The sequence below is a fragment of the Cherax quadricarinatus genome, chromosome 20, assembly GCF_038502225.1.
Source record: "Cherax quadricarinatus isolate ZL_2023a chromosome 20, ASM3850222v1, whole genome shotgun sequence".
In the NCBI taxonomy this organism is placed as follows: domain Eukaryota; kingdom Metazoa; phylum Arthropoda; class Malacostraca; order Decapoda; family Parastacidae; genus Cherax; species Cherax quadricarinatus.
This window is the reverse complement of record NC_091311.1, coordinates 35,815,796-35,840,513: the sequence shown is the minus strand read 5'-3', so window position 1 is coordinate 35,840,513 and position 24,718 is coordinate 35,815,796. Positions and strand designations below refer to the sequence as shown.

Sequence of the window (24,718 nt, the reverse complement as noted above, 5' to 3'; positions counted from 1 at the left end):
CAAAGTCTGCCAGAGAGTTAGCACCCTTGGACTTTTCTTCTCTCAAAGAAGAACTGTATAATGTGACTTTTACACTTCAAGAACTAGAGGCGACACTCTCAGCTTGCCCATCATCAGCAGCTGGGCCTGACGACATTCATATTCGGATGTTACAACATTTACATAAGTCAGCCCTTGCAGTCCTCTTACACATCTTCAATCTTATCTGGTCACAAGGAGTTCTTCCCCAGCTGTGGAAATCTGCCATTGTTCTCCCGTTCTGCAAACCGGGTACTACGGGACATGATGCCTCCCACTATTGTCCCATTGCTCTTACTAGTGCAGTTTGCAAAGTGATGGAACGTCTGGTAAATCGACATTTAATGTGGTATTTAGAGACACACAACAGTCTCTCCACTAGTCAATATGGCTTTCGTAAGGGCCGTTCTACCATAGACCCCTTACTACGCTTGGATACGTATGTTCGTAATGCTGTGAATAACCACTTAGTTATTGCCATATTTTTTGACCTTGAGAAGGCATATGACACAACTTGGAGGTATAATATTTAGGCCCAAGCCCACTCCTTAGGCCTCCGAGGCAATCTACCATCCTTCCTTAAGAACTTTTTAACTGACAGACATTTCCGTGTTCGGGTTAATAATGTGCTCTCCTCGGACTTTGTCCAAGCTGAAGGTGTCCCCCAGGGATGTGTTTTGAGCACAACACTTTTTCTCCTTGCTATAAATGATTTGGCCTCTAGTCTTCCATCCAATATTTGGTTGTCACTCTATGTTGATGACTTCGCTATTGCTTGTGCAGGAGCTGACTGTCACCTCATTACAGTTTCTCTCCAGCATGTGGTCGACCGTGTTTCTAATTGAGCCACCACACATGGGTTTAAATTTTCCAGTACCAAAACTCACCAAATTAATTTCACTAGACGCTCTGTCATCTCCGATCATCCTTTGTACCTTTATTGCTCACGTATCCCTGAACGTGATACAGTCAGGTTTCTAGGCCTTCTCTTTGACCGTAGGTTATCCTGGAAACCTCACATTACCTCTCTGAAGGCAACTTGTAACAGCCGGCTGAACCTTCTTAAAACCCTTGCTCATCTTTCATGGGGAGCTGATCGTCGAACTCTCCTTCGCCTACATTTAGCCTTCATTTTATCAAAACTCGATTATGGTGACCAGATCTATTCAGTGGCCTCTCCTGCTACTCTCTCTAGCCTTAATTCCATCCATCATCAGGGATTACGTTTATATGCCTTGGTGCTTTTCGCTCTTCCCCTGTTGAGAGCCTCTATGCAGAAGCGAATGTTCCATCTTTGTCCGATCGCCATGATGCCCATTGCCCTTGCTACTGTGTACGCTCTCATGATCTCCACAATCCTTCCATTTATAGAATAGTCACCAACATTAGTAGACATTCTTTATTTGTTCGCTGCCCCTGTTTCCTCCGTCCCTTTTCTCTTCGCCTACTTTCGCTCGTCTTCCCTTCAGTTGCCACCTTTCTATGTTCATGTAGCATCTCACTTTTCCCTACCCCCCTGGGAAGTTCCAGCTGTTTGAGTGTGTTCTTTCTCACTCCCTTGCTCAAAAGCCCAACTGCCTACGGTAGCTTCCCGCTCTCTTTTTCTTGACCACTTCCACTCTCATTCTCATGCCATCACAGCGTACACAGATGGCTCTAAGTCTTCTGATGGTGTCGGATTCGCAGCAGTGTTTCCGGACAGTGTCGTGCGAGGGCATTTACTGTCTTCGGCTAGCATTTTTACTGCTGAATTGTATGCCATTCTTGCAGCACTTATCCGTATTGCATCTTTGCCTGTGTCACCATTTGTGGTTGTTTCAGACTCCCTTAGTGCTTTACAGGCTATACAAAAATTTGATACACCTCACTCCCTAGTTCTCCGTATCCAACTTTGGTTACGCCATATCTCTACCAAGCATAAATATATTGTTTTTTGTTGGGTCCCTTGTCATGTTGACATACAGGGCAATGAACAGGCAGACACTGCTGCACGGTCAGCAATACATTACCTTCCAATTTCATATAGAGGTGTTCCATTCACGGACTATTTTGCTGTTATAGCTATCTACCTTCACACCCGTTGGCAACAACGTTGGTCTGCTCTGCTCAATAACAAACTTCGTTCTCTTAAACCGAGTATAGGTTACTGGCCATCTTCTGTCATGTGTCGAGGTTGGGAGACTACTCTCTCCCGCCTTCGCATTGGTCACACTCTTCTTACTCATGGATATCTCATGGAAAGGCACCCTGCTCCTCTGTGAGAATTGTCAGGTTCCAGTATTGGTCAGCCACATTCTGCTGGACTGTTCACTCTATCAATGAGCACGCAAAATTTACCTCCAACGTTATCTTCGCTCTGCTGCTCTCTACCTTCCCTTCTTGCTTGCTGGTGGACCCACCTTTCATCCGGACTCTCTCATTGACTTTTTGACAACAACTGACTTACTCCACAAACTCTGATGATGATACCTTTAGCACTCCCCTCAGCCCTTTCTACCTCAATCTCTTGCTACCCTCTACCCCCGCACTATCCCCTGCCTTGCTGTTTTCTGTAACTTACTAATCATCCCTCCCCCCTTTTGCTGCCCGATATCCTCGCTTCCTTCCCTGCCCTGCAGCGCTGTGTAGCCCTTGTGGTTTAGCGCTTCTTTTTGATTATAATAATAATGTGGCTCATCTTTTGACTTTAACTTCCATTGGCATCCCCGAGTTCCTGTTTCTTGCCTCTCAAACAATCTATCTCCATCCACCTTTTCAGTTCCCCTGAGTATTTGATATGTTGTTATCATGTCCTCCCTGGTTCTTCTGTCCTCCATTTCATAAGATTCAATTGTGTTAAGATAAGATTTGTTTGGATTTTTAACCCAAGGGAGGGTTAACCACCCAGGATAACCCAAGAAAGTCAGCCTGACTTAGGTTGTATACTTGCCTTGAGTTTACCTGGAGAGAGTTCTGGGGGTCAACGCCCCCGCAGCCCAGTCTGTGACCAGGCCTCTTGGTGGATCAGGGCCTGATAAACCAGGCTGTTACTGCTGGCTGCATGCAATCCAACGTATGAGCCACAGCCCAGCTGGTCAGGTACCGACATAGGTGCCTGTCCAGTGCGTGCTTGAAGACAACTGGGCTCAGAATTAGTCTTTGCTGAGATTCCTAAGATTTGCCAGACAAGCATTGGTTGCAGAGGTTATGTACATACACGTGCGTGCACATGTCCATGCATTCTTGCTCATCTAATTGTATTTGTGTACTTGTGATTGAAAGAGTTAAGTCTCAGTTCCTGGCCCCACCTTTCTACTGGCTGCTGCTGGGTTTGCTCTTTCCAGGCTGTGTGAGCCCTATCATACCTATTCTTAAAGCTCTGTATAGATTCTGCCTCTCCCACTTTGCTGTCTAGGTCATCCCATTTCCAGACCAATTAAGCTAAAGTATTGTCTAACATCCTTGTGGCTCATCTGTGTTCTCATGTACCCGAGATCCACCTCCTAAATCTTAAAAATCTTCCATATTAGTTCCATACTCATACTGGTACTGCATACTTCAAGTTAGGTGTATGTGTGTGTTTTGTTTTTTGTTTGTGTGTGTGTGTACTCACCTGCTTGTGGTTGCAGGGGTCGAATCACAGCTCCTGGCCCCTGTACTCACCTATTTGTACTCACCTATTTGTGGTTGCAGGGGTCGAGTCACAGTTCTTGGCCCTGCCTCTTCACTGATCGCTACTAGGACCTCTCTCTCCCTGCTCCATGAGCTTTATCAAACCTCGTCTTAAAACTATGTATGGTTTCTGCCTCCACTACATCATCTCCAAGACTGTTCCACTCCCTGACAACTCTATGGCTAAAGAATGCTTTCTAACATCCCTTTGACTCATCTAAGTCTTCAACTTCCAATTGTGACCCCTTGTTTCTGTGTCCCATCTCTGGAACATCCTGTCTCTATCCACCTTGTCAATTCCTTGCATTATTTTGTATGTCGTTATCGTGTCTTCCCTAACCCTCCTGTCCTCCAGTGTCGTCAGGTTGATTTCCCTTAACCTTTCTTCATAGGACAGTTCCCTTAGCTCTTGCACTAGTCTTGTTGCAAACCTTTGAACTTTCTCTAATTTCTTGATGTGCTTGACAAAGTGTGGGTTCCAAACTGGTGCTGCATACTCCAGTATGGGCCTGACATGCTGTACAGAGGCTTGAACGATTCCTGACTGAGGTATCAGAACACTATTCTCAGGTTTGCCAGGTGCCCATATGCTGCAACAGTTATCTGGTTGATGTGCACCTCAGGAGATGTGCTTGGTATGATACTCACCCCAAGACCCTTTTTCTTGAGTGAGGTTTGGAGTCTTTGGCCACCTAGCCTATACTCTGTCTGCAGTCTTCTTTGCCCTTACTGATCTTCATGACTTTGCATTTGGCAGGGTTAAATTTGAGGAGCCAGTTGCTGGCCCAGGCTTGCAGCCTGTCCAGGTCTCTTTGTAGTCCTGCCAGATCCTCATCTGATTTAATTCTCCTCAACTTCACATCATCTGCAAACAGGGACACTTCTGTGTCTATTCTTTCTGTCATGTCATTCACAATACCAAAAATAGCACTGGTCCTAGGACTAACCTCTGTGGAACCCCCCCCCCTTGTAACAGGCGCCCATTCTGACATCTCGTCACATACTATGACTCGTTGTTGTCTCCCTGTTGGGTATTCTCTGATCCATTGCAGTGCCCTTCCTGTTATGCATGCCTGATCTGCAAGGGCCTGGTCCCAAATCTGTACACTGCCAAAACAACATACTGGAGTGAGAGATATGGGAGGAAATGTAAAATAAACCCAGTGAAGAGTAGGGGTGCGGTAGTGACAATAAGGGAACACTGTATCAACATCTGGGGTCACAGACTATTCAGAATCTTACCAGAAGATATCAGAAACACGACTGGAACAGTGTAGAAACCTTCAAGAGGAGACTTGACAAGTATCTTTACCAGGTGCCAGATCAACCAGGCTGTGATGGATATCTGGGGCAGCGGGCCTCCAGCAGCAACAGCCTGGTTGATCAGGCAAGCACCGGATGAGCCTGGCCCATGGCCAAGAGTTTAGCTCCCTTGCAGTGCTTCTCTTTCTTAGTCGTCGTCGTCGACGACGACTACAACTACTACTACGACTACTACTACGACTACTACTACGACTACTTCTACGACTACTTCTACGACTACTTCTACGACTACTTCTACTACGACTACTACTACGACTACTACTACTACGACTACTACTACTACGACTACTACTACTACAACTACTACTACGACTACGACTACGACTACGACTACTACGACTACTACTACGACTACTACTACGACTACTACGACTACTACTACGACTACTACTGCGACTACTACGACTACTACGACTACTACTACGACTACTACTACTACTACTACGACTACTACTACGACTACTACTACGACTACTACTACGACTACTACTACTACTACTACTACTACGACTACTACTACGACTACTACTACGACTACTACTACTACTACTACTTCTTCTTCTTCTTCTTCTTCTTCTTCTTCTTCTTCTTCTTCTTCTTCTTCTTCTTCTTCTTCTTCTTCTTCTTCTTCTTCCTTTTTTCCTACTACAGTACTTCTCTTGTCCCATCCCTATCTGCTGGGCTATACGTATATACTCCCTCCTTCTCTCCTTTTTGTTAGCGTGACTGTAAATGGTCCAGGTAGGACCGAAATGTTGTCATAAGCTCCTCTCTCCTGTGTGTGGGTTATTTGTGTATTGTTCCAGTCATGGTATTGTGCCTTTTTGTTATGTAGAATTCCATTTTTAAATGTTCTTATTTCAATTAACACTGCAGTTGTTGGTGTGGAAAGTTTGAAATGACACTTGATTAATGCATGGTCACATCCTTATGGTTTTCATTTAAATTTTTTTCATCTTATTGGCCTTCATGTGTTGTGGTGTAGTACAGCATTATTTTTATAAATTATCTTATGGAATCCTTTGTGACAAACATAATTCAAGTAAAAGGACACATGTGCTACTAATGTGGCATTTTATTGTGGCAACATTTCACTCTCCAGGAACTTTGTCAAGCCATTACAAACCATGCCATGAGCGGGGAGAGAACCCACGATCAGAGTCATAAAACTCCAGACTGACACGTTATGACTGATCTTGGGTTCTATCCCCGCCTGTGGTATGGTGTGTTTGCAATCGTGTCATTATGATTTCTTTAGTCATGAAGGCTTTAAAAGCAATACACAATGTCACATTTGTTGCACATGTGCACTTTTACCTATTATATTGCCAGTAATTCTTACCATTATTACAAACATATTTCAGTCTGGTATGTTTTTCAGGAGTGGGATGTTGAGCATTACCCGGCAGGTGGCTTTAAGGAGTACGATCTTTCACTTTCATAACCTTTCTCCGGCCGTGAGCTGTTGTAGCGATATATTCCCGATTGTATCTTCATCTGCCAGTATTTCACCACATCTTCACACAATGTCCACTATGGCATCTCCTCCGATGGCTGCCACTAAGACCTTTGGAATTGAGAAAAGTGTTTGGTAAGAAAATTCTATAATTATATTGGAATTTATGTTTCATTCATTTTATATTCCAGTTGATGGTGAAATTATATTGAATAACATAAAGGAATGAATTTGCATATTAAATCTTGAGGTGGGTGGGTGGGTGTGTGTGTACTCGCCTAATTGTAGTTGCAGGGGGCAAGACTCGGCTCCTGGCCATGCCTCTTCACTGAACGCTACTAGGTCCTCGGAGAAGTGGATAAAAAGGCTTCAAGGAAGAATATTTGGATTTCTTCCTGAAGCCATTTGAATATTCCACTTCCCCTACCACCCCATCTTTTAAACTATTTTTTTTTTACCAATTGGAATATTTTATTACATAATATGGCACAGAAGATTTAAGAGATACATTGTTGATATAAAGGTGGCATATACGGTACATGTTGTTACGTGTGTATCACCGATTATAAGGCGAAAATCTCATCCAGCTCCTCAGAGCTGGGGCGTGTGCCCAAAATGCAGCATGCATTACCCCTTTGAACAGCCGCACTGAGCCGCTGGAACAGAAAACTAGCTGCCCTGGGATCCCTAGTTACCCTGATGAGTCTTTTTCCCAGCTCCTTAAGGAGCCTAGTATGTGTGTGTGTGTGTGTGTGTGTGTTCTTATTTCAATTAACACTGCAGTTGTTGGTGTGGAAAGTTTGAAATGACACTTGATTAATGCATGGTCACATCCTGATGGTGTTCATTTAATTTTTTTTTCATCTTATTGGCCTTCATTTGTTGTGGTGTAGTACAGCATTATTTTTATGAATTATCTTATGGAATCCTTTGAGACAAACATAATTCAGGTAAATGGACACATGTGCTACGAATGTGGCATTTTATTGTGGCAACATTTCACTCTCCAGGAGCTTTGTCAAGCCATTACAAACCATGCCATGAGCGGGGAGAGAACCCACGATCAGAGTCATAAAACTCCAGACGGACACGTTATGACTCTGATCTTGGGTTCTATCCCCGCCTGTGGTATGGTGTGTTTGCAATCGTGTCATTATGATTTCATGAGTTATGAAGGCTTTAACCCTTTGAGGGTTTTCGTCGTACTAGTACGTCTTACGCGTAGGGTTTTTTGACGTACTAGTACGCATAAATTCTAGCGGCCTCAAATCTAGTGGGAGAAAGCTGGTAGGCCTTCATATGAAAGAATGGGTCTATGTGGTCAGTGTGCACAGTCTAAAAAAAATCCTGCAGCACACAGTGCATAATGAGAAAAAAAAAACTTTGACAATTTTTTTGGAATAAATCAGCGACTTTGCAGTGTATTTTCGTATGGTATTTATTGTTGTATTCTAGTTTTCTTGATCTCATTTTATAGAATGGAAGACATATTACAGAAATTGAGATGATTTTGGCTGGTTTTACAATGAAAGGTGCCTTGAAATTGAGCTCAAAGTAGCAGAAATGTTCGATTTTTACCAAACTTCAAAAGTAAACAAATCGTGCCAAGCGTGCAATACACGTCAACTGGTGAGTCTAATATTCTTTCACAAGTGCACCAATAATATTTATACCATTTTTTACACTAATGCAGTAGTCTGCATAACAGTAAATCTTATATTTTTTGTGAGAATAAAAATTCAAAATGGAAAGCAAAAGAATATAAGAGGGGCCTTGAGACGTGACTAATGACTAGAGGAAATGTCATTTTAGTGCCAGGAATGTCTTTCTTGTTTATTCTGGACCCTATTCGGAAATTGGCATCTTTTGAAATTTGTGTGAAATTGGCAAAATTGCTAAATTCTGACCACTGTACTGGATAGTTGAATTTCATAAATGGGTGGTTTCTTGCACCCATTCGATAGAAAAAATGGAGTTCTAGCGAAATATTCATGTTTTTTTGTCGACTAGTACAGCGAAATTAGCCGAAAATGGGGCTCAAAGTGGGCAAAATCGCCGATGCGTAAACATCGCCGAGACCGCTAACTTTGCGAGAGCATAATTTCGTAAGTTTTCTATCAAATTTCAAACTTTTGGTGTCTTTATGATCGGGAAAAGATTCTCTATATTTTCATAAGAGAAAATAATTTTTTTTTTTTTTTAAATTTGGCCGACCCTGAGAACGAGTTTCGGAGAGGGCCTGTCGACCCTCAAAGGGTTAAAAGCAATACACAATGTCACATCTGTTGCACATGTATACTTTTACCTATTATATTGTCAGTAATTCTTACCATTATTACAAACATATTTCAGTCTGATATGTTTTTCAGGAGTGGGATGTTGAGCGTTACCCGCGCGCGCTCGCGCACGTGTGTGTGTGTGTGTGTGTGTGTGTGTGTGTGTGTGTGTGTGTGTGTACTCACCTAATTGTGGTTGCAGGGGTCAAGACTCAGCTCCTGGCCCCACCTCTTCACTGACCGCTGCTGGGTCCTCCTTCTCCCTGCTCCATGAGCTTTATCATACCTCGTCTTAAAACTATGTATAGGTCCTGCCTCCGCTACATCTCTTGCCAGACTATTCCACTTCCTAACAGCTCTGTGGCTGAAGAAATACTTCCTAACATCCCTTTGACTCATCTGAGTCTTCATCTTCCAATTTTGACCCCCTTATTTCTGTGTCCCATCTCTGGAACATCCTGTCTCTGTCCACCTTGTCTATTCCACGCAGTATTTTGTATGTCATTATCATGTCTCCCCCTAACCCTCCTGTCCTCCAGTGTCGTCAGTCTGATTTCCCTTAACCTTTCTTCATGGGACATTCCCCTTATCTCTGGAACCAGCCTTGTTGCAAACCTTTGCACTTTCTCTAATTTCTTGACGTGTTTGATCAGGTGTGGGTTCCAAACTGGTGCTGCGTACTCCAGTATGGGCCTGACGTACACAGTGTATAAAGTCTTGAACGATTCCTTACTGAGGTACCGGAATGCTATTCTCAGGTTTGCCAGGCACCCATATGCCACAGCAGTTTTCTGGTTAATGTGTGCTTCTGGTGATGTACTCGGTATTATACTCCTAAATCTTTCTCCTTGAGTGAGGTTTGAAGTCTTTGGCCCCCTACCCTATGCTCTGTCTGTAGTCTTCTTTGCCCTTCTCTGATCTTCATGACTTTGCATTTGGCGGGGTTAAATTCTAGGAACCAGTTGCTGGACCACACATCCAGCCTGTCCAGGTCTCTTTGTAGACCTGCCTGGTCTGCATCTGATTTAATTCTCCTCATTAACTTCACATCATCTGCAAACAGGGACACTTCTGAGTCTATCCCTTCCATCATGTCGTTCACATGTACCAAGAATAGCACTGGTCTCAGGACTGACCCCTGTGGGACCCCGCTTGTCACAGGCGCCCACTGTGATACCTCATCACGGACCTTGACTTGCTGTTGCCTCCCTGTTAGGTATTCTCTGATCCATTGCAGTGCCCTTCCTGTTATATGTGCCTGATCCTCTAGCTTCTGTACTAATCTTTTGTGGGGAACTGTGTCAAAGGCCTTCTTGCAGTCCAGAAAAATGCAATCAACCCACCCCTCCCTCTCATTTCTTACTTCAGTTACCTTGTCATAAAACTAGCAGGTTTGTGACACAGGATTTGCCTTCCGTGAATCCGGGCTGGCTTTTGTTTATAATCTTGTTCCGTTCCAGGTTCTCCACTACTCTTCTGATAATCTTCTCCATGACTTTGCATACTATACACATCAGCAACACTGGTCTGTAGTTTAGTGCTTCATTTCTGTCTCCTTTCTTAAAGATGGGGACTACATTTGCCTTCTTCCATACTTCAGGTAGTTGCCCAGTTTCAAGGGAAGTGCTGAAGATTTTGGTTACTGACACAGATAGTGTCTCTGCTCCCTCTCTAAGGACCCACAGAGAGATGTTGTCTGGTCCCACCACCTTTGAGGTATCAAGGTCACTTAGGAGCTTCTTCACCTCCTCCTCAGTTGTGTGTAATTCATCCAACACTTGTTGGTATACATCCCTTGTTGGTGTACCCCACTGTTTTGTCTTCCCATTGTCCCTTCAGCCTCTGGGAAGACAAAACAGTGGGGTACACCGACAAGGGATATACCATCACGTACGTATGTATGTACGTACGTGTGTGTGTGTGTGTGTGTGTTTTTTTATTTATTTGTTTTTTTATTCACTGTGCACCTAGTTTTAGTTTCTTGTATGTTTTATAAAAGTTTTTTATTCCTCCTTTTCAGTTTAGGAGACCTGGTCTGAGTCTAGGTCATGGAACAATGACCATGCTCCTTCTCACTCTTCTAATTTCTTTTCAAAGATTTTTATAAGCTGTATGAAATAATTAAAAAACCCTCGTGATGAAAAAGGCTAATTATTTATAATTTTTTTATTGAACATTGGCTTTGGTATTGACTGTTGTTTTCCAACAGAATTTTTGCTTCAAGGACTTCCCTATTAGAGATATGTTGTAAGGTGTTTCTTGGGAACAGTAAAAACACACACACATACATTATAGCATATACTGTAATCTATACAGTACAGTATATATCTATACAGTACACATAGCAAACTGCATAAGTTCGTTATATTCAGATCCACTTTTACACTATGACCTCATTTCTATTAGTGATTCTCTATGTAACATTTAATAAAATTGACTAGATTACAAAAAGAAAAAAATATGCTTATCTATGACTATAATGCAAGCAAAGCCAAGGCACCAATGTGAATAAAATATATGAAGATTTATTCAGATACTGCATATGAAAATATAGTCAACCAGTTCATTTCAAAAATTGAAGTCCATACTGAAAAAGCTAAACTTAGAACTTAGCATTTTAAATGTGCCAGAAATGATAAAACAATATTAGAAGAAATAAATTTGAAAAACAGGCATAATAATTAGTTAAAACTCTTATTAATGGTTGTAAAAAGAAAAACCTAATTTGAAAGATGTGCATTACTATAAAGGGCAAAAAAAAAAAAATTCTATTAAGGATGAAGAGAAAATACCAAATCAGAGGAAGAAATGTGTGATATAGTAAATATGAAGTTATAGACTGAATTTAAATAAAAAAAAATTAAAAACAAAAAACAGTAGTAAATCTTGAATAGACAGTTGAAATGGAGTTCATTGGAATAACCAAGAAATAACAAAACTGCTATTGGATGTTGACACTGTGTACACAAAGCACCAGTATCAGGAGTTAGTTGACTGTTGAGAGTTGTATCCTTGGGAAGGAGGATTTAAGGATCCAGCAGAAACAAGCCACACTACAGTGCTTGGCTTTCCAGGGTTAATAACCTTTCAGAGTTAATAATCTGAAGAATGTCTTCAACAGATTAATAAAATGGAATATGGCAATTATGATACAGTATAAGAAGGTGGTATGCATAGGTCTGTCTTGAGCAGTGATCTAAAAACTCCTTGGAAAACGTTAGAGACAAGCAAATAAAACACATAAGCTACTACATTAAGAGTAATAAATATTATGCTGGATAGAAACAGATTGCTTGGTTTCATTTATTTTTAATTTTAATAAGCTGAGATATCATGAAGCATAACCTGATAATGAAACTACAAATAGATAATCTTACTCACACTTTTTGCATACAATAGATTTAAATTTTACTCTATGTTTTTACTCTTTCCACTTTCATTTGTAACTTCATTTCATTGTCCCCTATGGAGTGTAAACGAAGGACACATTTTTGAAGGGATTCAGGGAAACTGGTTAGCTGGATTTGAGTGCTGTCGATGAGAAGGACAGTGCCTGCACTCTGAAGGATGGAGGGTGATGTTGAGTCATAGGGTAATCTGAATTGTAATGCCACACTTGGCAAGACAGTGATTGAATGAATGAGTGTGAATGTGTTTTCTTTTTTTGGGTCACTGTTTTTGTGGGAGATGATGTTGAGCATTGAGGTAAAAAAAAAAACAGTATTTTGTAATTGTAAACATAATAATATTTAGCCATTTTTATTTGTAACTGAAATGCACATTTTCCCCTTAGGCAGCATTTCTCTAAGAGACCAATAGGGGTAAGCAGGTGGCTGGTAAAGTCAGTTGTGGTGGATAGAAATAAGATTGTTTTACCATGATCGTAACAATAACAGAAAATTCTCTAACCAACAGACTTTGTTTCCAAATCAGTTGACCCAGTTGATTTTGTCCTGTATTTCTAAAGTCCATTCAAATTTATACCTTACTTTAACTGTAAGGTATTATTATGTAAGTGATTATAACCTGTTAAAGGTAGTAGGTTGGTAGACAGCAACCTCCCAGGGAGGTACTAACGTCCTGCCAAGTGAGTGTAAAACGAAAGCCTGTAATTGTTTTACATGATGGTAGGATTGCTGGTACCTTTTGTCTGTCTCATAAATATGCAAGATTACAGGTACGTCTTTCTACTTCTACTTACCTGGAGGTTACCTGGAGGTTATTCCGGGGATCAACGCCCCCGCGGCCCTGTCCATGACCAGGCCTCCCGATGGATCAGGGCCTGATCAACTAGGCTGTTACTGCTTGCCGCACGCAGTCCAACGTACGAGCCACAGCCCGGCTGATCCGGCACTGACTTTAGGTATCTGTCCAGCTCTCTCTTGAAGGCAGCCAGGGGTTTATTGGCAATTCCCTTAATGCTTGATGGGAGGCTGTTGAACAGTTTTGGGCCCCGGACACTTAGGGTGTTTTCTCTTAGTGTACCAATGGCGCCCCTACTTTTTATTGGGGGCATTTTGCATCGCCTGCCCAGTCTTTTACTTTCGTAGGGAGTGATTTCTGTGTGCAGATTTGGGACCATTCCTTCCAAGATTTTCCAAGTGTAGATTATGATATATCTCTCCCTCCTGCGTTCCAACGAGTACAAGTCAAGTGCTTCCAAGCGTTCCCAGTAGTTAAGGTGCTTGACAGAACTTATACGTGCAGTAAAGGATCTCTGTACACTCTCTAGATCTGCGATTTCACCTGCTTTGAATGGAGATGTTAATGTACAGCAGTATTCCAGCCTAGAGAGAACAAGTGATTTGAAAAGGATCATCATGGGCTTGGCATCTCTCGTTTTGAAAGTTCTCATTATCCATCCTATCATTTTCTTTGCACGTGCGATCGTGGCACTGTTGTGATCCTTGAAAGTGAGATCCTCAGACATTACTACTCCCAGGTCCCTTACATTATTTTTCCGCTCTATTGTATGGCCGGAGTCAGTAGTATACTCTGTTCTAGTTATTATCGCCTCCAGTTTTCCATAACGGAGTAGTTGGAATTTGTCCTCATTGAACATCATATTGTTTACCGTTGCCCACTGGAAAACTTTGTTTATATCTTCTTGGAGGTTAACCGCGTCCTCAGCAGATGACAGCCTCATGCAGATCCTAGTATCATCCGCAAAGGATGATACGGTGCTGTGGTGTATATCTCTGTTTATGTCTGATATGAGGATAAGGAATAAGATGGGGGCGAGTACTGTGCCTTGTGGAACAGAGCTCTTCACTATGGCAGCTGTATATTGTATGGAAAGGCTAAAACTGGAGAAAGAAACCGTCCAGTTAATGACATTTACTAAAAGTGCAAATGTCGTCGCAGGAAGCCAGTCGCGGCGACACTTCCCCCGCCACCGCCGACCCCTACCGTTGCGACCCCGCCACCACCGACCCCTACCGTTGCGACCCCGCCACCCCGGACCACTGCCGTAGCGACCCCGCCACCCCGGACCACTGCCGTAGCGATTCCGCCACCCCGGACCACTACCGTAGCGACCCCGCTACCCCGGACCACTGCCGTAGCGACCCCGCCACCCCGGACCACTACCGTAGCGACCCCGCCACCCCGGACCACTACTGTAGCGACCCCGCCACCCCGGACCACTACCGTAGCGACCCCGCGACCCCGGACCACTTCCGTAGCGACCCCGCCACCCCGGACCACTACCATAGCGATTCTGCCACCCCGGACCCCTACCGTTGCGACCCCGCCACCCCGGACCACTGCCGTAGCGACCCCGCCACCCCAGACCACTTCCTTAGTGACCCCGCCACCCCGGACCACTGCCGTAGCGACACCGCCACCCCGGACCACTGCCGTAACGACCCCGCCACCCCGGACCACTGCCGTAATGACCCCGCCACCCCGGACCACTGCCGTAGTGATTCCGCCACCCCGGACCACTACCGTAGCGACCCCGCCACCCCAGACCACTACCGTAGCGACCCCGCCACCCCAGACCACTAACGTAGCGACCCCGCCACCCCGGACCACTACCGTAGCGACCCCGCCACCCCGGACCACTACCGTAGCGACCCCGCCACCCCGGACCACTACCGTAGCGACCCCGCCACCCCGGACCACTACCGTAGCGATTCCGCCACCCCGGACCACTGCCGTAGCGACCCCGCCACCCCGGACCACTGCCGTAGCGATTCCGCCACCCCGGACCACTGCCGTAGCGACCCCGCCACCCCGGACCACTGCCGTAGCGACCCCGCCACCCTGGACCACTGCCGTAGCGACCCCACCACCCCGGACCACTGCCGTAGTGACCCTGCCACCCCGGACCACTGCCGTAGCGACCCCACCACCCCGGACCACTGCCGTAGTGATTCTGCCACCCCGGACCACTACCGTAGCGACCCCGCCACCCCGGACCACTGCCGTAGCGACCCCGCCACCCCGGACCACTGCCGTAGCGATTCCGCCACCCCGGACCACTACCGTAGCGACCCCGCCACCCCGGACCACCACCGTAGCGATTCCGCCACCCTGGACCACTGCCGTAGCGACCCCGCCACCCCGGACCACTGCCGTAGCGACCCCGCCACCCCGGACCACTACCGTAGCGACCCCGGACCACTACCATTACCGCAGCTACCCCGGCAACACCGGCCCCGCCCACACCCCCCCCCCAAAACACCCGCCCCACCAACACCCGCCCCGCCAACACCGGCCACCCACTACCATCACCACTGCATAGCAGGCCTACTAGTACTCCACCATCTTGGGACAACCACTCACTCACGGTACCATTAAAAAAATACTTACACTTAGGTCACACTACACATATGTGTACAAGCATATATATACACACCCATCTGGGTTTTCTGCTATTTTCTTTCTAGTTCTTGTTTTTGTTTATTTCCTCTTATCTCCATGGGGAAGTGGAACAAAATTCTTCCTCCGTAAGCCATGCGTGTTGTAAGAGGAGACTAAAATGCCGGGAGCAAGGGTCTAGTAACCCCTTCTCCTGGATATATTACTAAATGTACAAGGAGAAACTTTCATTTCTCCTTTTGGGCCACCCCGCCTCGATGGGATACGGCCGGTGTGTTGAAAGAAAGATTATAACCTGTGCACATACATGTGTGTGGGTGGGCAGATGGGTGTTTGTGTGTGGGTTTGTGTGTTTGTGTGGGGGTACAACAAATACATACATGTATGCATATACATATTGCAGTTCCACTTGTGTTTCAAAAAATTGATAATTATACTTTACTTCCAGGGTTGAATTCATTCAGTTGGCACTAGAGGTGAAGCCTCTCAACCTTGGGCAAGGCTTTCCTGATTTTGCTGCCCCAATAACTGTGAGGAAAGCACTTGCTGAAGCTTCCACAAGTGAAACAAATGTTCTCCTCAATCAGTACACACGTGGCTTTGTAAGCTATTTATCTTTAAGTCTTTTAGTTGAGTTCAGATTTGGGGATTTTAAGTTTTCTACAAATAAATGTAATGCATATTTAGTTTTTGACTACTGTTCTTCCACTAATTTGTGTTGTTATTATGATTTTTTTTATTATCACACTGGCCGATTCCCACCAAGGCAGGGTGGCCCGAAAAAGAAAAACTTTCACCATCATTCACTCCATCACTGTCTTGCCAGAAGGGTGCTTTACACTACAGTTTTTAAACTGCAACATTAACACCCCTCCTTCAGAGTGCAGGCACTGTACTTCCCATCTCCAGGACTCAAGTCCGGCCTGCCGGTTTCCCTGAACTCCTTCATAAATGTTACTTTGCTCACACTCCAACAGCACGTCAAGTATTAAAAACCATTTGTCTCCATTCACTCCTATCAAACACGCTCACGCATGCCTGCTGGAAGTCCAAGCCCCTCGCACACAAAACCTCCTTTACCCCCTCCCTCCAACCTTTCCTCGGCCGACCCCTACCCCGCCTTCCTTCCAATACAGACTGATACACTCTTGAAGTCATTCTTGTTTCGCTCCATTCTCTCTACATGTCCGAACCACCTCAACAACCCTTCCTCAGCCCTCTGGACAACAGTTTTGGTAATCCCGCACCTCCTCCTAACTTCCAAACTACGAATTCTCTGCATTATATTCACACCACACATTGCCCTCAGACATGACATCTCCACTGCCTCCAGCCTTCTCCTTGCTGCAACATTCATCACCCATGCTTCACACCCATATGAGAGCGTTGGTAAAACTATACTCTCATACATTCCCCTCTTTGCCTCCAAGGACAAAGTTCTTTGTCTCCACAGACTCCTAAGTGCACCACTCACCCTTTTCCCCTCATTAATTCTATGATTCACCTCATCTTTCATAGACCCATCCGCTGACATGTCCACTCCCAAATATCTGAATACATTCACCTCCTCCATACTCTCTCCCTCCAATCTGATATCCAATCTTTCATCACCTAATCTTTTTGTTATCCTCATAACCTTACTCTTTCCTGTATTCACTTTTAATTTTCTTCTTTTGCACACCCTACCAAATTCATCCACCAATCTCTGCAACTTCTCTTCAGAATCTCCCAAAAGCACAGTGTCATCAGCAAAGAGCAACTGTGACAACTCCCACTTTATGTGTGATTCTTTACCTTTTAACTCCACGCCTCTTGCCAAGACCCTCGCATTTCTCTTACAACCCCATCTATAAATATATTAAACAACCACGGTGACATCACACATCCTTGTCTAAGGCCTACTTTTACTGGGAAATAATTTCCCTCTTTCCTACATACTCTAACTTGAGCCTCACTATCCTCGTAAAAACTCTTCACTGCTTTCAGTAACCTACCTCCTACACCATACACCTGCAACATCTGCCACATTGCCCCCCTATCCACCCTGTCATACGCCTTTTCCAGATCCATAAATGCCACAAAGACCTCTTTAGCCTTATCTAAATACTGTTCACTTATATGCTTCACTGTAAACACCTGGTCCACACACCCCTACCTTGTTATTAAGCTTTCTTAAATGTTGCTACGAGTTTCATCTTTCATATATACGTATTTTACATGATACTGCATTTTTCCAAGACTTATTCGTATACTACTGCAGCCTTTACCGATGCTCTTGGCATTAAGGCCAAATTCATAAAATGCTTTATCTATATAGAAATGCAAAACATCACTAGCATGGGTGCTTGTTGTACTTTAGAAAAGTACTTTGATTCTTTGGAGATCCAAGAGGTTTAAAAATCATGTTAGTTGCACTGACATGACACACAATAATCTTTGAGAGGATCCTAAAATGTCAACTTAATTTCACAACCCAGGTCATTGTAGTTTGAGAGAAGTTATGGTCCATCCTTGTAATTTTTAGCCTACTAAGAAAAAATCATGAAGGTTTTGAAAGAAAATATGACTGTAGATAGCCAGTGGCAAAAGCTCTTACTTCACACGGTCAGGTGTCCGGGTTCGATTCCCAGGAAGGGTAGAAACATTGGGCATGTTTCCTTACACCTGTTTTCCATGTTCATCCATCAGTAAAATGAGTACCTGGGTGTTAATCGACTGGTGTGGGCCACATTCTGGGAAAAAAGACCTACCAAACCATGCCATGGGTGGGGTTAGAGCCTGCAATCAGAGAATCTCAAAACTCCAGACCGATGCGTTAACCACTGGGCCAGCCAGCCAAAATAAGATTCATCCAACTAGGTATATTTATACACCATAGGATGGTTAGCATAGGCACCACTGTGACCACAAATGCAAGTTTTTACAGACGAACCTCTAGCTAGCGTGGCGCCGTGACGAACTCTAGCTCAAGTCCCCTCAAATTCGTCTACATGACTCACGAAATCGTAATGACACGATTGCAAACAGACCATACCATGGGCGGGGTTAGAGCCCGCACTCAGAGAATCTCAAAACTCCAGATCGATGCGTTAGCCACTGGGCCAGCTAGCCACAGTAAGATTCATCCAACTAGGTATATTTATACACCATAGGAAGGTTAGGTAGTAGGTTGGTAGACAGCAACTGCCCAAGAAGGTACTACTGTCCTGCCAAGTGAGTGTAAAATGAAAGCATGTAATTGTTTTACATGATGGTAGGATTGCTGGTGTCCATTTTTCTGTCTCATAAACATGCAAGATTTCAGGTATGTCTTGCTACTTCTACTTACACTTAGGTCACACTACACATACATGTCTTCTTTCTTTCAACACACCGGCTGTATCCCACCGAGGCGGGGTGACCCAAAAGGAAAAACGAAAGTTTCTCCTTTTACATTTAGTAATATATACAGGAGAAGGGGTTACTAGCCCCTTGCTCCCGGCATTTTAGCCGCCTCTTACAACATGCATGGCTTACGGAGGAAGAATTCTGTTCCACTTCCCCATGGAGGTAAGAGGAAATAAACAAGGACAAGAACTAAAAAAAAATAGAAGAAAACCCAGAGGGGTGTGTATATATATGCTTGTACATGTATGTGTAGTGTGACCTAGTGTAAGTAGAAGTAGCAAGATGTACCTGAAATCTTGCATGTGTATGAGACAGAAAAAAAAGACACCAGCAATCCTACCATCGTGTAAAACAATTACAGGCTTCCATTTTACACTCACTTGGCAGGACGGTAGTACCTCCTTGGGCGGTTGATGTCTACCAACCTACTACCTAGACACATATATGTACAAGCATATATATACACACCCCTCTGGGTTTTCTTCTATTTTCTTACTAGTTCTTGTTCTTGTGTATTTCCTCTTATTTCCATGGGGAAGTGGAACAAAATTCTTCCACCGTAAGCCATGTGTGTTGTAAAATGCCGGGAGCAAGGGTCTAGTAACCCCTTCTCCTGTATAAATTACTAAATTTAAAAACACTTTTGTTTTTCTTTTTGGGCCACCCTGCCTCGGTGGGATATGGCTGGTTTGTTGAAAGTTGAAAGAAGGAAGATTAGCATAGGCACCACTGTCATGTTGACGGCTTTGAGGGGACTTGAGCTAGAGTTCGTCATGGTCATGCTAGCAGGAGATTCATCTGTAGAAATTTGCATTTGTGGTCACAGTGGTGCCTATGTTAACCTTCCTGTGGTGTTTAAATATACTTAGTTGGACGAATTTTATTGTGGCTAGCTGGCCCAGTGGCTAACGCATTGGTCTGGAGTTTTGAGACTCTCTGATTGCAGGTTCTAACCCCGCCTGTGGTATGGTTTGTTTGCAATCGTGTCATTACAATTTCGTGAGACAAAATGACCTAATTTGCCTGAAATGCTTTGCAGAACAAGAGGCTTTCTTTATAGTTGTATGTCATTGATGTCAGCTAGGCCTGTATACCTTGTACATGTTCTTTTCTTTCAACCAACCGGCTGTATCCCACCGAGGCAGGGTGGCCATGTATGTAATTATAGAAATAAAGATCTTCTTTCTTTCTTTCTTTCAACGTACCAGCCGTATCTCACTGAGGTGGGGTGGCCCAAAAGAAAAAACTAAAGTTTCTCTTTTTAAATTTAGTAATATATACAGGAGAAGGGGTTACTAGCCCCTTGCTCCCAGCATTTTAATCGCCTCTTACAACACGCATGGCTTACGGAGGAAGAATTCTGTTCCACTTCCCCATGGAGGTAAGAGGAAATAAACAAGAACAAGAACTAGAAAGAAAATAGAAGAAAACTCAGAGGGGTGTGTGTGTATATATATGCTTGTACATGTATGTGTAGTGTGACCTAAATGCAAGTAGAAGTAGCAAGACATACCTGAAATCTTGCATGTTTATGAGACAGACAAAAGACACCAGCAATCCTACCATCATGTAAAACAATTAGAGGCTTTCGTTGTACACTCATTTGGCAGGATGGTAGTACCTCCCTGGGCGGTTGCTGTTTACCAACCTACTACCTAGAGAAATAAAGATATTATTATTATTATTATTATTATGATGTGTACGAACTTGGGAAAGGTTGTTGATAAATGTGACCACTGAATGGCTGTTTATAAAGTGTTTTCAAAATATATAACTGGTAAAGTAGCAAAATTAATATTGAAGTTTCTAAAGCAGATCTCAGAGAGGTGAAAAAATTCATTGACTACAGTGAACAATTGAGTTCTGCAAGACACACTGTTTATGCAACTTACATTTTTCTAGCCCTCTAGCAAACAACAACAAAAAAAAAAAAACAGAAAATGGAGCACAGCCTTGGCTTCCTTTGCAGATATCAAATACTACAAAGCTTATCTCAGTGAAGGACAATGGAAATCTAGTTGTATTGACAAAGTTTTCCGTTTGGCAACTTAAAACTTTATTCTGATCAACAACAAATTACAAATATATGTTCAGTATAATAAATTGCAGAAAAATATATGAATAAAAGCACACAAGGACAATTCTGTTATAGACTGTATTTTTCTCAGGCTTAATTGAGCTTAGATTCATCATGCCTAGGTAGTAGGTTGATAGACAGCAACTGCCCAGGGAGGTACTACTGTCCTGCCAAGTGAGTGTAAAATGAAAGCCTGTAATTGTTTTACATGATGGTAGGATTGCTGGTGTCTTTTCTCTGTCTCATAAACATGCAAGCTTTCTGGTTCATCTTGCTGCTTCTACTCACACTTAGGTCACACTACACATACATGTACAAGCCTATATATACACAACCCTCTGGGTTTTCTTCTATTTTCTTACTAGTTCTTGTTTATTACCTCTAATCTCCTTGGGAAGTAGAACAGAATTCTTCCTTCTTAAGTCATGAGTGTCGTAAGAGGCGACTAAAATGCCGGGAGCAAGGGGCTAGTAACCCTTTCTCCTGTATATATTACTAAAGTTAAAAAAAAAAACTTTTGTTTTTCATTTTGGGCAACCCTCCCTTGGTGGGATATGGCAAGTTTGTTAAAAGAAGAAGAAAGATTCATCGTGGTCACTACTTGACTCCGCCCAGTACTAAGTTTGCATAAGTTGGAGCAATGTCGAATGACCCTTGGACGAGGCTGTATTGATGAGCTTGATGGACTAGATACCGTCCAGACTTGGTGGTGCATATGAAAATATAACTGCAATGTAGTGCAAATTCAGTAAGCATGCATTTTATTAATGACTATTTTTCTATGATATGCAACAGTTCTACAGTGGGATAATAATATTGGAGTTATTAATGGCTTTATAATCTTGCTTCCAAATTGTCCTTTGAGTACAGTAAATATTTTTTGAACAGTTCTTTGTTTATTTTTCTCTTCCATTCTGTCTCTTTCCCATCACATTTTCACTTAAGAATGTGTTCCGAGAGAAATTCTCAATTGTTCACATTTTTGGTGTTTGATTCCAGCAACTGGTGACTAACAATCACATTACTGTGTAGAATTTTTTTTTATAAAATTGCTGCCAGTATTCCTTTAATTGTTACCAACATTTTGAATGTTACATATTGCTGTTTCTTAAAGATTGGGTATGTCTGAGATGGGGAAAAGTATCAATGATATAGAAAGATAATTTTGTAATAATACGTAAAAAACGTTAAAGTGGTAATATATTGTAGTGAGGGGAGTTTGATTTAAGAAATTGGAGCTTCTGTCTCCTTATGTGGATCTAACTTTAATGTCTTCCATTTTCCCCAGGTGCAGTATAACTCCTATTGGGTTTAGTGCTCCCTCACAAATTTAATAATACTGTGGAAAATACTGTATATATTTTTCAGAAATTCGGTATTTATATGTATATATATGGCCATACTGTATTTAATAACATTTTTGTCATAGAAAATGGGAAACTGAGCCTGAGGAGAAGGGACAGTCGCCATTTTATTTGAATTGAATAACACGTTGTGAGTAATGGGAAGAATTTTTCGTGCTCTAGAGGTTAAAATTGGGCTGACACCTCTCAAATAGGAGACGAAATTGTTGGATGTGCATTCCTGCATAATTTGAGAATCAGGTGACAGGACAGGACAACTCCAGGAACCTCAGATAAGCTGTCTAAATTATGTTTAATTTCTGGCCAGTAAATTCTTCATAAATGTAGGCAAAAGGGGGGGTCCTGTACATGACACATTAATCTCCAGTTAAATTGGTGAGTGTTATGATTAAGATATATTCTCCTTCTGTTGTATAAATGTGTATATATGTGTATCTATAATCATTTATTATTTTTAATATACAGTCCACAAATTTATATATTTAGCAGCATTCCTGGTGATATATATTTCATTTAATTAATAGGTCCAGAGCAACTTGTGGATATGACAGTGGTAGGTATCGAAGGGGGACATTTTTTGCGACCTAGGTGTCCCAAATTCCTACTTGTTTAACTGATAAATAATAATTATCTGTGTTCATTTACTGTTATGTATATAATGATATATCCAAGTAAATGCAATTTTCCACAAATACTATAATAATAATAATAATACTAAATGCTGTAAAGAGTTTTTATGAGGATAGTGTGGAAAATTGCATTTATCTGAATGTAACTAATTATGTACATAACAGTAAATGATAACAAAGATAATTATTATTTTTCAATGTTATATAGACAAGTAGGAATTTGGGACACCTAGGTCGCAAAAAATGTCCCCCTTCGATACCTACCACTGTCATATCCTCAAGTTGCTCTGGACCTATTAATTAAATGAAATATACATACACCAGGAATACTGGTAAATATATAAATTTGTGGACTGTATATTAAAAATGATTATATATAAATTCACATATACATAACAGAAGGAAAATATATCTTAATATCACTCACCAATTTGACTGGATATTAAGTTGTATCATACTCGGAAAAACCTCACTAACTAAATTTATGAAAACACTGGCCAGAATTATACACAAATCTAGAGAGCTTATCTGAGGTTCCTGGAGCTGTCTTGTCCAGTTGTCTGATATCTCAAGTTATGCAGGAATGCACATCCAACAATTTCGCCTCCTATTTGAGAGGTGTCAATCCAATTTTAACCTCTAGAGCACGAAAAATTCTTCCCATTATATTAACGTTGTATCCAATTCAAAACCAAGATGGCGAGTCCCGTCTGCGCAGACGCAGGCTTTCTGTTTTCTATGACATAAATATTATTAAATACAGTATGGCCATCTATTTACATATAAATACTGAATTTCTTGAAAATATATACAGTATTTTCCACAGATAGGGTGTGTAGGAGAGAGGGAGATTACTTCCCAGTAAAAGGAGGTCTTAGACAGGGATATGTAATGTCACCCTAGTTGTTTAACATATTTATAGATGGGGGTGTAAAAGAAGTAAATGCTAGGGTGTTGGGAAATCAAATACAAACTGGAAGGTGACACGGTTACTTTTTGCTGATGATACTGTGCTTTTGGGAGATTTTCGAGAAAAGTTGCAAAGGTTAGTGGACGAGTTTGGGAGTGTGTGTAAAGGTAGAAAGTTGAAAGTGAACATAGATAGAGTAAGGTGATGAGGATATCAAATGGTTTGGATAAAGAAAAACTGGATATCACATTGGAGGGAGGGAGTATGGAACAAGTGAATATGTCCAGATATTTGGTTGTTGCCTTGTCAGCGGATGTGTTTATGAAGGATGAGGTTAACCATAGAATTGATGAAGAAAAAAAGGTGAGTGGTGCATTGAGGTATCTGTGGAGACAAAAAACGTTATCCATGGAGGCAAAGAAGGGAATGTACAAGAGTATAGTGATACAAACACTTATATGGGTATGAAGCATGGGTTATAAATGGTGTAGCAAGGAGGAGGCTGGAGGCAGTGTGGAAATTAGGAGGTGAGGACATACTAAAAGTATTAGTCAGAGGGCTGAAGAGGGGTTGTTGAGGTGGTTTGGTCACTTAGAATGGAACAAAATAGAATGACATGGAGAGCGTATAAATCTGTAGGGAAAGGAAGGCGGGGTAGGGGTCATCCTCGAAAAGGTTGGAAGGAGGGGGTAAAGGAGGTTTTGTGGGCAAGGGGCTTGGACTTGCAGGAAGCGTGCATGAGCGTGTTAAATAGGAGTGAATGGAGACGAATAGGTTTTGGAACCTGATAAACTGTTGGAGT

General features: G+C 42.6%; 1 protein-coding gene across 2 annotated transcripts in view; it reads left to right on the top strand.

Annotated features, from left to right (window-relative positions):
- Nucleotides 1-24,718, top strand: part of Kyat (Kynurenine aminotransferase) — a 57,964-nt gene that overhangs the window by 6,847 nt on the left and 26,399 nt on the right. For both annotated transcript variants that reach the window (XM_070086934.1, XM_070086933.1), the window contains exons 2-3: nucleotides 6,374-6,583; nucleotides 15,998-16,151. In XM_070086934.1, coding sequence (XP_069943035.1) covers nucleotides 6,381-6,583; nucleotides 15,998-16,151 — 357 coding nt within the window. In that variant the 5' untranslated portion in view covers nucleotides 6,374-6,380. The remainder of the gene's footprint in view (nucleotides 1-6,373; nucleotides 6,584-15,997; nucleotides 16,152-24,718) is intronic.